The sequence below is a fragment of the Cetorhinus maximus genome, chromosome 20, assembly GCF_964194155.1.
Source record: "Cetorhinus maximus chromosome 20, sCetMax3.hap1.1, whole genome shotgun sequence".
Classification (NCBI taxonomy): domain Eukaryota; kingdom Metazoa; phylum Chordata; class Chondrichthyes; order Lamniformes; family Cetorhinidae; genus Cetorhinus; species Cetorhinus maximus.
This window is the reverse complement of record NC_135898.1, coordinates 87,499,993-87,515,087: the sequence shown is the minus strand read 5'-3', so window position 1 is coordinate 87,515,087 and position 15,095 is coordinate 87,499,993. Positions and strand designations below refer to the sequence as shown.

General features: G+C 43.9%; 1 protein-coding gene across 2 annotated transcripts in view; it reads right to left on the bottom strand.

The window, feature by feature from the left end:
• The window catches only part of slc25a28 (solute carrier family 25 member 28), a 138,496-nt gene that overhangs the window by 19,837 nt on the left and 103,564 nt on the right, over positions 1-15,095 (bottom strand). For both annotated transcript variants that reach the window (XM_078565112.1, XM_078565113.1), the window contains exon 4: positions 9,057-9,137. In XM_078565112.1, coding sequence (XP_078421238.1) covers positions 9,057-9,137 — 81 coding nt within the window. The remainder of the gene's footprint in view (positions 1-9,056; positions 9,138-15,095) is intronic.

Genomic DNA, 15,095 nt, shown 5'->3' with positions numbered 1-15,095 from the left:
TGCCTATTGTAGTAGCTTGGTCACCACAATTGTTGCTCCTGTCTTCTCAAACTGGTCCATAAAGGTCAAGCTACAGAGCAGCCAGCTATCTATGGCAAGTACTGACCATAAGACCATAAGACATAGGAGCAGAAATTAGGCCATTCGGCCCATCGAGTCTGCTCCACCATTCAATCATGGCTGATAAGTTTCTCAACCCCATTCTCCCGCCTTCTCCCCGTAACCTTTGATCCCCTTACCAATCAAGAACCTATCTATCTATCTATCTATCTGCCCAAGCACAGGCTTGAGCAATGACACTCGAGTACCGTGATGAGGCATTTTCAGAGGTGACATCCTCTCTGACAAGGCATCAAACTGAAACTCTGTCTGTCTGATCAGCTAGACAGAAAATATTCCCGGCACTGTTGGAATAAGAGCAGGAGATTTCTCTGGCAAACGTTCGTCCCTCAACCAACACCACCTAAAACTGTTTCTTCCCTCATTTGGTGGGGCCTTGTTGAGCAGATTGGCTGTCACACTTGTCTACATAACAGCAGTGACAACACTTAAAATAATAATTCATCAACTATAAAGAACTTTGGAACGTCTTGAGGAAACAATATAAATGCAACTTTTCTCTTTCTCTTGCATAGAATGCATGTGGCAAATTGTTCCCTCATAATGCTTAATTTCTTATGCATTCTTCCCAGATCAAACTGGCCCCCTTTCTAACTCCAATAATCACAGCCATACACCACTGTTCAGTCAACCACTCCATTAACATTGTATCGTTTAATTGCCAGCAGGGGAAAAAGTGAACTAAATGGACCTTGAGATCGGTCTTTGCTCAGGCAGCTATTCCTAATGATCCTAATACCGGGTGAATCACAGGCCAGAATTTTATGTCCCGCGGGCGAGCATGTGCCCGACCCGTCCAGCCGTGAAATAGCACAAAATGATGTTGGGCGAGCATCCCGGCGTCATCGCGCATTCACACCATATCTTGAACAGCGGGCGCAAGCGGCAGCCGGAAGCGTGCCCGCCGACAATTAAGCGGGCTATTAAGCCCATTAGGGAGGCAATTGAAAGCGACTTTTCATAGCCTGCACACTTCTACAATTGGTGGAAGGGCCAATCAGCCAGGCGGCCCTCACATTTTTGCTCAAATCTTGATCTAGGACAGGATGAAATCTCCGTGGGGGAAATAAAATAAAGAGAGATATCTGGAAACTGTTTTTTATGTGGTATGCTTTCAGGTGCTTGATTGTGCTGCATTGACATATTGTGCAGCATTTTTGTTGTTTGGTTTATTCTGTGCAGGTCTGCAGCTCTCTGAGGCAGCTGTATGCCCTCAGGGAACTCTCTGGAAATGCTCAGCAGCACCCACGGTGACATCAGTTCCCGCCCTCTTCCCACCCCCACCGACAGCACTGAGCCTTTCTCAGCACGTGTTTCACACTGGCTGGCCCTGTTAATTGGCCAGCTAGCATGAAATCGTGGTCAGGGGCTGATCGTGGTCAGGGGTCCGTTTCCAGTCCACTCCCAGGCCCCAACTGAAAAATTCAGGCCACGGTGTCCGGGTGAGGAGGAGCAAAATGGTTGGGATGGGTGCCAGGCGACAGAGGGAGGACCGACTTGGTTTGTGTAATGTCCATGGATTCAGACCTCACAGATCCTACATAAAGGAAAGGAGTCAATTGAATCTGTTCAGATAAGGAATGGCTGGACATACGGAGGGGCCTTCTAACCACATCTGTGCCATGTTGGTGGATCAGGTGCCTAATTTCCATCTCAGTGGATGTTGAGTAGGGGCAGAGGTGGGCAATGCTACAGTATGTGGTGACAATTTCCCACAGTCTACACACCGCACGGTGTCCTGCAAGACTTTGCCAACTCCCAGCCAATAAACCATCTATCACAGTTAAGGTGTGAAAAATAAAGACCACAAATGCTGCAAATACATAGCTGGTCAGGTCAGTCAGCATCTGTAGAAAAAAAGAACAGGTCACAAGATAACATAATCAGCCCAAATGAAGAGGAATATGATCCATCTTGCAGAATACCAAACCTCCCCTTACAGCATCTGGCTGTCTCGTCAGTAAATACAGTGTTTGGCCCTCAGCAATTTGACAACCCAATTCCACTGCTGATCAGTTTCTAGGTGAAGAAATGTTCCTTGGGATTGGCCCTAATGTGGCCAATAGGGCCTTCGACCCGTGGCCTCTTGTTCTGGCATACCTCAAAGCATTAGTTCAGATTTCCCCTCCCTCGCCTTAACCACCATCTTCTCCAGGATGTCTCTTAGCAATTCATTCATCATCATCCTGCCTCTATCTTTATGTGTCAGGTACTTCCACCATCAGATCTCCTTCCAGCTGTGGACTGATGTGCTATGTATTTCCTGTGGCTATTGACAAACTGTAGAAGCCCTCATTTTGAATAGGATTGGGTTTTGAGAGTTCCCAGGAAGGAATGTGGTGTACTGTGGCCCTCTTGCGTTCTGCTTCATTACCTTGACCCTGTTATACCAACCAAAGAGAGTCTCTTTGGTATATAAAAACTTGGCAGGGCTGCTCCTTGAGATTTCTTTCTCTGTTAGAAGATCAACAGAAGTTCAGAAACATCCCCGGCTCGGAGAAGAATGGAGTCTGAGTGTACTTGGCGATAAAGGTTTGTGCATTTTCAAGGAGCCATTCTCACATTTGTCCCAATTTTGTGCCCGTGGGGCTTGTTTAGTCTACACTTTTCACACAATTTGCTGTGATAAGTGAGGCTGATTGCTAATGTAATGTAGCACTGAACATCCATTTCAGCTGCTGTTTATCTGCTGTTTTGACATGTAGTTTACCCAAGCATTAACTTCAACCACTGACGTTGCTGCTAATGCAGCATTTTACTGATTTGTTTAGCCTCCAATTCAGTTCTCACTGCAAATATTTTAATTATTAATAGTTTGCAAAAAGTGAGATGTGGGTGTGTGTGTGGCAGTTAAGAGATTTGGGGGCTGCGAAATTTGATAGCTCCTGAGAGCGGACTGAGGGAACGTGATGTGGGATTACCCTCCGCCCACTGCTTCTGATGCAGGCAACATACAAACATTGTACTGCCTGCTAACTGAAGTGATTGTACTGGCTGCACGCCTGAGCAGGGGACCTCAAGTTGTGAGAAGCTAGCATGAGTTGAAATGAGCCTTCAGTACTTAAAGCCAGCCTGCACCTTTTAAAGAGGAGGCGCACTTTGGCTTGAGCAGGTGCTGCAAGTCATTCTAAGAATGCTTTTTACATGAGAAAGACACAGCAAAGGCACAAAAAAGATAGAGAGAGAGCTCCAAGGCTTTCCAGCGCTGCACTAGAGGCCATGGTGTAGGAAATGGAGAAGACGAGAGATGTCATCTGTCCACAGGGCATGAGGAGGCCTTCCAGACAAACTTTGCGAAGGCAGTTGGGCCTGATAGCCATAGCTGCCAATGCCCAGAGAAGCTGGCTGCAGCGCCGCTAGGTGTTTAATGGCCTCACGCGAGCGGTCAAGGTCAGTGAATGTGTCTTCAAATGCCATATCCCACAAACTTCAACACAAGTCTCACAAACTGTTCAAAGAACCATACCCTCATCTACTAGCAATCACTATCAACCACAACTCATACCTAACAATTATAGCTTCATCCCAACCCTCGTACACCTTTTAAAATTCTTTAATGGGATATGGGCGTCACTCGCTAGGCCAGCATTTATTGCCCATCCCTAATTGCCCTTGAGAAGGTGGTGGTGAGTTGCCTTCTTGAACCGCTGCAGTCCATGTGGTGTAGTTACACCCACAGTGCTCTTAGAGAGGGAATTCCAGGATTTTGGCCCAGCGACAGAGAAGGAACAGTCCAAGTCAGAATGGTGAGCGGCATGGAGGGGAAATTCCAGGTGGCGGCGTTCCCATCTGTGTGCTGCCCTTGTGCTTCTGGATAGTAGCGGTTGTGGGTTTGGAAGGAGCCGTCTGAGGATCGTTAGTGAATTCCTGCAGTGCATTTGTAGATGGTAAACACACTGCTGCTACTGTGCGTCGGTGGTGGGGGGAGTGAATGTTTGTGGATGGGGTGCCAATCAAGTGGGCTGCTTGTCTTTGATGGTGTCAAGCTTCTTGAGTGTTGTTAGAGTGGCGGTCATCCAGGCAAGTGGAGAGCATTCCATCACACTCCTGGCCTGTACCTTTTAAATGGTGGACAGCATTTGGGGAGTCAGGAGGTGAGTTATTCGCCACAGGATTTCTAGCCTCTGACCTGCTCTTGTACCCACAGTATTTATATGGCTAGTCCAGTTCAGTTTCTGGTCAATGGTAACCCCCAGGATGTTGATAGTGGGGGGATTCAGCGATGGTAATGCCATTGAATGTCAAGGGGTTAGATTCTCTCTTCTTAGAGATGGTCATTGTCTGGCACTTGTGAGGCATGAATGTTACTTGCTACTTGTCAGCCCAAGCCTGGATATTTTCCAGGTCTTGCTGCATTTGGACATGGACCATTTCACTATCTGAGGAGTCATGAATGGTGCTGAACGTTGTGTAATCATTGCGAACATCCCCACTTCTGAGCTTATGATGGAAGGAAGGTCATTGATGAAGCAGCTGGGCCTAGGACACTACCCTGAGGAACTCCTGCAGTGATGTCCTGGAGCTGAGATGATTGACCTCCAACAACCACAACCACCTTTCTTTGTGCTAGATATGACTCCAACCAGCGGAGCATTTTCCCCCTTAGCATTGGTGGAAGTCACATACCCAAATCTCTCAGCTTACACACACTGCAGCTATTCAATTATGACAGAATAATTAAAAGTGTGGAGTGTCATTCTTTCAGGTTGTGATTGTTATTGAGATTTAATAAATGTCAAATTTTATATTTAAAAAATGCATTTCCATCTTTCTCTCTCTCCATTAATCAAATCTTTCTTTCTGCCTTTTTATTTCTCTTTCTGTACCTATTTTGACATTAAATTCACCCACTCTATTTCACTCTCCATTACCGTTCTTCCTCTGACAATCTCCAACAAGAGAGAATCTAACCATTGCTCCTTGAAATTGAATGTTATTACCATTGCTGAATCCCCCACTATCAACATCCTGGGGGGTCACCATTGACCGGAAACCAAACTGGACTAACCATATTAATACTGTGGCTACAAGAGCAGGTCAGAGACTAAGAATCCTGTGGCGAAAAGCTCACTCCTGACTCTCCAAAACCTGTCCACCACCTACAAGGCACAAGTCAGGAGTATGGTGGAATACTCTCCAATTGCCTGGATGAGTGCAGCTCCCACAACACTCAAGAAGCTTGACAACATCCAGGACAAAACAGCCCGCTTGATTTGCGCCCCATCCACAGACATTCACTCCCTCCACCACCGACGCACAGTAGTGGCAGTGTGTACCATCTACAAGATGCATTGCAGGAACTCACCAAGGCTCCTTCAACAGCACCTTCCAAACCCACAACCACTACCATCCAGAAGGACAAGGGCAGCAGATAGATGGGAACATTGCCACGTGGAATTTCCCCTCCAAGCCACTCACCTTCCTGACTTGGAAATATATCTGTTTATTTCTCAATCCTTTAACCTCATTGGTTCAGGAGTACTTAGTTGATGCCATTGTTCAGCAATGTCATAGATGCCCTGTTGCCCACACCATGCCAATCACAGTTTCCGCAAAATTGTAGAGAAACCTCTTTACTCAGAGCGGTGAGAACATTACCATGCTACCACAGGGCGTAGTTGAGGAGAACAGTCTTGATGATTAAGGGGAAGCTGGATAAGTACTTGTGGGAGAAAGGAATAGATGGATATTCAGATAGGGTTAGATGAAGTAGGATGAGAGAGGGCTCAGGTGGAACATAAAAATCAGCATTGGTCAGTTGGGCCTATTCGGCGGTTTCTGTGCTGTATGTACTATGGAATAAGGTTTCCTCCTATAAGACGCTCCTTAAAATCTACCTCTGTGACTTAAGTTTTTGGTCGTCTCTCCTAATATCTCCAATGTGGCTTGGCGTCAAATTTTTTTGATAACGTTTCCATGAAGCGCCTTGGGATGCTTTACTATGCTAAAGGTAGAGAGGCAGAGAGGTTTAGGGAAGCAATTCCAGAGAGCTTAGGATGTAGGCAGCTGAAGGCACGGCCACCAATGATGGAGCAACTAAATTCGAGGATGATCAAGAGGCCAGAATTGGTGAATGTAGGTATTTTGGCAAGGTGGTAGGGCTGGAGGAGGCTACAGTATTGGGTGTGTGCCTACATCACATGATCTGCAGCAGTTCAAGATGGCAGCTCAACTCTACCTTTTCAAGGGCAAGTAGGGATGGGCAATAAATTCGGCCTTACCATCTCGTGAATGAATAAATTTTTAAAAAGTGAAAATGGCATCTGTCACTTCATTCTGCCGTTTCTCTTAATTTTAGTAAACAAAGTTAAGAGTGATGACGTGTGCATTGGGAACTTCAACTCCAGGGAGTGTTTGGCAGGATCGATTTGAAAGAAATTGGAATCTCTCTTGTATGCCTGCAGAAAGCAATGCTGGTAGCTGGATGGTGGGCAATGAAACAAGAATTAAAAGACATCAGGATGTCCCAAAGCTAGGGCTGCCAACCCTCCAGGAATGATCTGGAGTCTCCAGGAGTTGAAGATCAATCTCCAGGACAATGCTGTGTGCAACCCTGGAGAAAATCATCAGGTAGGTAGGTCAGGTGTTTCTCACGTGTGTAGGTGCAGACTCGATGGGCCGAAGGGCTCTTCTGCACTGTGTAATTCTGTGATGTTAAAAAATATTGGTTTTTTTTGTCATCTTCTTTGAACTTTTTGTTTACCAGATATAAAAATATTGAAAATGGGCCGGGGGAGGGTGGTAGGGGGTGGGGAAGGCTGTTTTGCCGACAATCGCGCATCATTCAATTGGGTAATGAGTCTTTTTGCTTTCCAATTAGCATAGGAAGGCAGTGCGTCACAATGATGGATGTGTTGGCTGACTAATGGCAGGAGTATGGGGTCAAGTCATGTGATGATACCTCGAGGAATACATTTAACCACAGTTGGCAACCCTACCCAAAGCACTTTACAGCCAATGAAGTACTTCTTGAAGTGTAATCACTGTTGTAATTAACAGTGCAGCCAATTTGTGCAAAGCAAAATCTCATGAGGTCTTTTCCATCCCACCTGCTTTCTCTTCAGTATCGCACTTAGATCTAGAGAGGAAAAACAGATCTAAAGGAACCACCAAGGGCGCTGGACTGCCTTGCACTGGACATTCTCTTCCGTGACCAGAGAACCCTCATAGGTTTTCTTTCTGTCAGCAAATCCTGACTTACACTCAAAAAACACTAACTCACTGCCTGTCTGATCCGATCTGTAACATGTTTAGCCTGAAGGGAAGCAACCCTCATGCTGAGAAATGGAGAGATCAGATGGAAGCCCAACAAACTGGCACTATCTCTGCAACAGCAAAGTTACTTTGTTACAAAAACACATTCGATCAGATAAACATCATCAACGGATTTGAAGTTACATGAAGTTAGGTTGCAGATCAACCACAGTCTAATTGAATTGCAGTGGATCGGGCTGGAGGGGCTGAATGGCTTCCTCCCGGTCCCACACTCCTGTGTTCCTGTGAAGTGTAGTCACTGTTGTACCACTGAGGAGAATTATTTTTACACAGCAATTTGTGATCTGGAACACACTGCCTGACAGGAGGGTGGAAGCAGATTCAGTAGTAACTTTCAAAGGGGATTTGGATATAGACTTAAAACGGGAAGGTTTGCAAGGCTAGTGGAGAGGAACTAATTGAATTGCTCTTTCAAAGAGCCAGCACTGGCACAATGGGCAGAATGGCCTCCTTCTCTGCTGTAAGGTCCTATGCTTTTATGATTTTAAAACTTTTAACTTTCCCCATAGCCCAGTCTGTTTTTGTGGACGGTTTTTATTGAACCAAGGCTCAAGAGGCAATCAAAGCAACACTCCAACTGCCTTTTACAGTGAAACGGTTTCAACAAAATAAAACTCTCTGTGACTGGATCACACAGTGAACAAGAATTCACTGTGGGGTAAAATGATGGAACTGAGTCCTTCAGAGACACAGACAGTCCTCCCAATAGACACAGCTCCGAAGGCGCACAAACTTATTTTATATTCGCCAAATGAAATGAGAGGGGAGGGAGAGAATAAAGGTTTATCAAAGGCTTTTGACTTGCGCTGCAGGCTAACAGGTTATAAAAGAACATCGGACCACTGAGATTAGATTAAGGCTTTTTTCTTACCCAACAATGTCACAGAAAAATTTCTTGGCCCCCTTTTTTATCCCAAAAGGAGCTGTCACTTAGGAAATATGAGCTTGCTGGCAGTAACTGTCAAATCATAATGGTTTTGTCTTAAGGGGGTGCAAAGGGATTAAAATCACACAGCATCAGGCTACAGGCAGACAATAACTCTACTCCTTCAACGCTCCCTCTCCAAAGTCTAATCTTCAAGTTGACATTCTTGGGTGCAAAGTCAAGAATTAGCTTCGTGTTATCCACACCACACATTTCTACAGGTTTTTTTTAACCTGGTGGAAACTAAAACTACGCTATTGCCCCTAGCACACCTTTCACCATTGCTTTTTTTTTTGAATGCTCGTGATACGCAGAAGTTAAATGATTAAGGGCACAGGGAGAGAGAGAATAACAAACACACAGAAGTACATAAAGCTGTCATTCTCCCATTGATCCAGCATCTGGTTTTTGATTACAGCAGAGTCACTTTACACTCTGTGGATTAAAGCTGTATGTGTTTTCTTCTCTCCCCTTTTCCCAGGCCGTGCACAGGACAGACATGGAGGTGGACTCCTGCAGTCAGAAGAAAACTCTCAACAGTTGATGTGAGGTACAGAAGGAAAGGAATTTGCATCCATATAGAGCCCTTCACATCACATGGCAACACACACAGCCACCTTCTGAAGAGTTGTTATCATTGTAATGCAGGAAAGACAGCTGCCAATTTGTGTGCAGCAAGATTCCACAGATAGCAATATGATAATGACTTGATAATGAGGGTGATATTCAACCTCACCTCCCGGGCAGAGTCCGTGGTACAACCTGCCCGATCTTTGTACGCTTGATTTAAGAATGGCTCCACTTGGGACTTTAATACCTGCATAGAGACAAGCAATCAATACACAATGAGGTCACAGTGCCAGTTTACACTCCTTCATAAATTAGTATCGCATCCAATGGATTTCAGTCACTAGCAATGGATGTCTCCCAGTTATTTGATTTGGGTGATTATTTTAATAGTAACAAAAGGAAATATAAAAGCCTAGACTTTAGTTCGACTCTGTTAAACATTTCTCTCACTCCTCAGTTTGAAAACTTTTTTGCACCATAACTTGTAAGAGGTGTGAGCTGGTAACAGCATGGCGAGAGCAACAGGGAATCTGGAATAATTGTGACCAATGAGACTAACAGTCTATCTCCTTAACCAATGAGTTTTAAGAACCAGAGGTATGACAGAAATGGAAATCGGGTGAATTAGACTCAAATCAGATACAGAAAGAGAAATAAAAAGAAGGAAATATTGGATGAAGGGAGAGGGAGCGAAAAGAGACAGAACGCAAAAGTAAGAAAAATAATTTAAAAAAATAAACTTAAACATCTTCAAATGGTCTAAGAATTATTTAATACCTGCAGGAATGAGACTCCACAGTTTCAATTGCTCCCTTTTATGAGCCAGAGAGGTTGAGTGGGATTGTAGGACATAAATCTCGTAACTAAAACAGTGTTTACGCTCTTAAGTGCCAGCCCTAACTTTAAGAGGTGGGTTTTGTTGGCGATTAATGTAGCAAATGCAGCAATTTCTTGAAGCTCATGGGAAGGTTGGGGGCAAGCAGACATTTTCGTGAGGCTATGGGCGGAATGGTGAAAATTGCTCAGCAGCTTTTGGTGGATTGCAACTAATCGGGTATCTCTCTCACCACAATTCATACACTAATGACAGGGTGCACGTTAAACTCTGGGTGCACAGAAAACTCTGGCCCAACAGGAATGGAAATACATGTGATCCCTTTGCATCTGAGCAGACCCAATAATAGATTTTTAACTTTACCTCTTATTGCCATGACTTTGGTTTATGCATATCACCTAGGTTTCATTTCTCCTCGTCAATCTGCTTGCATAAAATTCCTTTGTGCATTGTTTTAATATAAGTCGTTCAATGGCTGTGTTAAAATGTTAACACAAAGACATATTAGATAAACACAGTAACCTGTGCACTACCCGGACAGATCATAACCTTAACAAGTTATCATTCTGATTCGCTTAAAAGGTTTCCAGTCAATAAAAGTAATAAGCAAGAATTTGGGATGGGCTACAAATTGGATGTTTTAACTTCTCTGCTCCATTATCCAACCTGCCTTCCCATTTACCCCTAAGATTTAAACCAGAGGACCTACTGGAAGTAAATCGTTAGATTGGGCCAAAGCAACTCATGCATCTGTAGATCCTCCGAGTACAGGGCCACCTGGAGTACAAGTAGAGCAATTGCCCGTACACGTGTAAGAGGGAAAAGAGAGAGAGAGGAAGCAGCAGGCTTTTTATTGTAAACAAATAGAAGTGCAGCTAAGGCTTCTCCTTACATCTCTATCAACATTTCTGGAGATTCTAATCTTCCCAGGTTCATGGAAATGACAGCACCGAAGTCAGTCATTCAGCTCTCTGGGCCCTGGATCGGTCTTCAATGAGACTGATCAACTCTGAACCATTTCTCTACAGAATCATAAACATCACAGCACAGGAGGCGGACACTACCCGCTGCGGTTTGCAAACTTAAGCTCTCATCTCCAAACTTGGCCAACTTTTCAGGTTCGTCTTTGAGCTGCCTTTTTGATGGCCACAGGACATTTTGCTGGGCAGATGAGTCATCATTTACGCATCCAAGCAAGATGTTCCCTCAAGACAACTAGTTCCTTGAAAGACATTTGGTTACTCCTCCTGAAATTAATTAAATGGGAGTGCCTTCAGGAGTTCAGCCTGGAACCTGCCCTCATTTGTCATGACAAGTAGACTGCCTTTCTGGATCTTGACTGGTGCTGTTTGTTGCACTCTTCTATTCTAAAACACTGCAATCTAAGTGCAGCTCTTTTTTAGCATCAGCAAGATCGAGGGGGGTTAAACCCGGGTCCCAATCTGTCCGCTCAGGTGGATGTAAAAAATTCCAAGGCATTATGTTGTTGAAGAGCAAGGGGTGTTCTCCCTCATTTCCTGGTCAATATCTATCCCTCAATCAACATCACTGAAAAACAGATTATCTGTTCCTTGTCACACTGCTGTTTGCGGGAGCTTGTTGTGTGTGAAGTGCTTGCCATGTATCCTACATTACAACAGCTTCAAAAGTACTTAATTGGCTGTAAGATGCTTTGGGACATCCTGAGGTCATGAATGTGTTATAGACACAAGTCTTTATTTCTCAGCTTGAAAGTGGCATTTACTCAGGACTGTGATTATGTTGCAGATTTCACTGCAAACTAATTGCAGTTTAACTAATCTGTTGTAATGACGTTACGATGTGTTTTTATATTGTAATTGCTGCACATTTCTTTTCACTGTTTGTGTTTCTGCCCTTGTGCCAGCCTTGGCTCAGTGGTAGCATTCTCACCTCTGCATCAGAAGACTTCAGAGATTTGAGTACAGAATCTAGGCTACGCTACAGTGCAGTACGGAGAGAGCATTGCATTATCGGAATTGCTATATTTTGGGATGAAGCATTAAACTGAGGTCCTGTCTGTTTTCGCAACAAAAACAAAAAATACTGGTAAAACTCAGCAGGTCTGACAGCATCTGTGGAGAGAAAGACAGAGTTAACGTTTCGAGTCCGTATGACTCTTCTTCAGAGCTAAAGGAAAGTAGAAGTGTGGTGAAATATACACTGTTTAAGGGGGGGATGGAACAGGTGAAGCTGGATAGAAGGCCAGCGATAGGTGGAGGCAAAGGAGAGATTGCAAAGATGTCATAAACAAAAGGTCGAAGGGTTGTTAATAGTGGCGGTACTGGCTAATGGAGGTGCTAATGGTGACATTAAGAGTGGTAAGCAGCATGTGATAATGGCCAGACCAGGGTAAGCACTCTGGAGAAAGCTGGGGATCAAACAATGAATAAAAATGGAAATAAATTTAAAAAATAATGAAAATAAGTGGGAAAAAAATAAATAAAAATTTTTAAAAAATGAATATAGAAAAAAGAAGGATACAAAAGGCATGGGGATGGAGGAGAAAGTTCATGGTCTGAACTTGTTGAACTTGATGTTAAGTCCGGAAGGCAGTAAAGTGCCTAGTCGGAAGATGAGGTGCTGTTCCTCCAGTTTGCATTGGACTTCAATGGAACATTGCAGCAGGCCAAGGACGGACATGTGGGCATGAGAGCAGGGTGGAGTGTTGAAATGGCAAGCGACAGAGAGGTCTGGGTCATGCTTGCAGACAGACTGAAGGTGTTCTGCAAAGCAGTCACCCAGTCTGCGTTTGGTCTCTCCTCAGACCACATTTCTACTTCCCTTTAGCTCTGAAGAAGTCATACAGACTCAAACTGTTAACTCTGTCTTTCTCTCCACAAATGCTGTCAGATTTGCTGAGTTTTTTCAGCATTTTTTGTTTTTGTTTTGGTTTTCCAGCATCCACAGTATTTTGCCTTTATGATGTCTGCTTTCTCCTGTGGACATGAAAGGTCAAATTTTGAAGGGGTCGGGGGGGCGTTGGGGAGGGGGGGTGGTTCTCTCCGATGTCCTAGCCAATATTTATCCCTTAACCCACATCACTAATGAACAGGTTATCTGATTGTTGTCACATTGTTAATTGGGGAGACCATGCTTTGTGCAACTTTCTTACAGAGGTGCGAGTGCTCCCAAATGAGCCATAGTGGACAGCTCATTCTAGTGACTCCTCATCAACGTTCTCTCTTTTTTTGTTGTTGTATACAACCTATTTCTTTAACTGTGCAGAACCTTTCAATTATTTTGTGTGGCTGTGCAAGTGTAGTATCTTAAAGAGGATGACTTGTGGGCTGCCTACAAGGTAACTGTGCTCCTATACATGTGTGTGCATATGCACTGCTCAGAGGGAACATAGTTCCTTTGATAGTGAATTCCAAATATTAACTCAGTAATCAAAATGCAAAACCAAGCAGAAGCAAAGTTCTTCCACAACCCAGAAGGAAAAAACAGTACAAACTGGGAAATAAGAATACTGGTCTGGACTGGTCTTGTATACCTTAAAATGGAACAGTAGTAAAAACTGTGAAATAGGAGTCCTGGTCCGAACTGTTTATTCCTTCTGGGAAAGTGAGAGACATTGGCTCGGATTTTGTGTTCAGCAATGAAGGAAGAGCGTTTCCTGTTCACCAGCTTACAACTGCCCACAGACTTTTCATGGACTTTTGAGCTGCAACTTCCAGTTGCCAGAGGTGACTTATCAGTGATGCCCCCTGCAGACGACCTGTGGTATATGTGAGCAGGGCAAGTAACCACATCCGTCTGCAACCAATGAGATTTAAGAATCCTCACTGAGCCCCGCAGAGTTTAAACTAGGAGGTATTGGAATGTTGAAGTCAATGTCAAATCATGTACCAAAAACGGAATAGAGGGAAAGAAAGATGGGATTAAGAGAGAGTTAAAAGAGACAGGAAGAAAAAGTAAAATAAAGTTATACTTTAAATCTGCAATATTAATTAAATTCTGAAAGAATGAGACTCCACACTTTTGTAAAGTTAGAGATTTTTGGTAATAATTAAGACTCATCACGCTGTTTAAAAAAGAACGCTTAAACCTGAATGCATTATTAGTTTTTACTTTTCTAGGCATGTTCAGTCTGTAAGCACAGCAACTCCACGTCCTTTATGTGTTTTGGTACCAAGTCTATTGGCGAGATACCAGTGTAGTGCAACTCGTGGAGGAGCAAGGCGCATTACACGGCACCCTTCTGATTTCCGCGTTTAGCGTCGCATCTTGCTGTCCAAGTTACGCAATAATAAAGGTGAGTGCTGATGGTCTCACCATTATTCTTAACGCAAAATCTGGGCCGCATGGTTATTCCTTCCATTGGTTGATCGGGGAATGACTTGCATGGATGGGCATTGGGAGTCAATGTAGCTCTGCAAATTTGGCCAACGGAAACTTGACTGATAACAACTAAACAAGGAAGTGCCCTTAAAAAGGCCAGTGTCCATAAATCAGAAGATTTAATTATACTGTTATAATACATAAAAAATAAGCAATTTCCATCTACAAAATCTTACCTCCTGTACCCACAGTTTTTACTGTTATAAATTCCTATGTCGCATTTAAAACGGGAGCTGCCGCTGTAAATATATTACGCTGCTATAATGCCTTGTTAGTGGTGACATAGGAGTTCCTCATTTGTCCATCTCCCAGCCTGTACTACAGAGAAACACCTTTGCTCCAACCAATTTTGCATCTCTATTTCCCCACTTTTTTGCTATTTAATAACAAATAATATAAGATCCGAGTACTATATAAAAAAAGGACAGAATGTGTAACTTCAAAAGGGAGACTATGTTGCTACAGTACAAGCTGACCTGATTACCCCTGACCTATTTTCCTGCATCACCTGTAGATTACTCCTCGTCTACAATGTCAGGGTTAGTTGACTTAAGTCTAAGTGCTACATGTAAGCGTCTACCTGGTCGGGCCCCTGTGTTTGACACCGTCTGCACGCCCCCGCCCCGGGCCCTGCCTGTCACACCTGAAGCATCCCTCTCCAAACGGTGAAAAAAAAATATAGAAAGAAAGCCAGTTATTTGCTGCTGGGTTTTTTTTTCTGACCCTGATAACTTGGGTTCTCTCTCCAGGGGCAAAGATCAAGGATTTTAAAGCAGCTGTTTCTAATTGGCTGCAGGTTGTTTCTATTTATGTAATCGCTCCAAAGGAGTAGCTGAACAGTGGCCTCAAAGATATAAGCCAGCTGCACCCTACAGGCTAAACATCAGAGCCATACTGTAGACCCCAAACTACCCACAAGGAAGATCCACTGATATTTTACAAGTGTTGGCATACATATTTTTCACTGTGTATTTTTTACATTTGCCCTCCTCTTTAAGCATGCTCTCT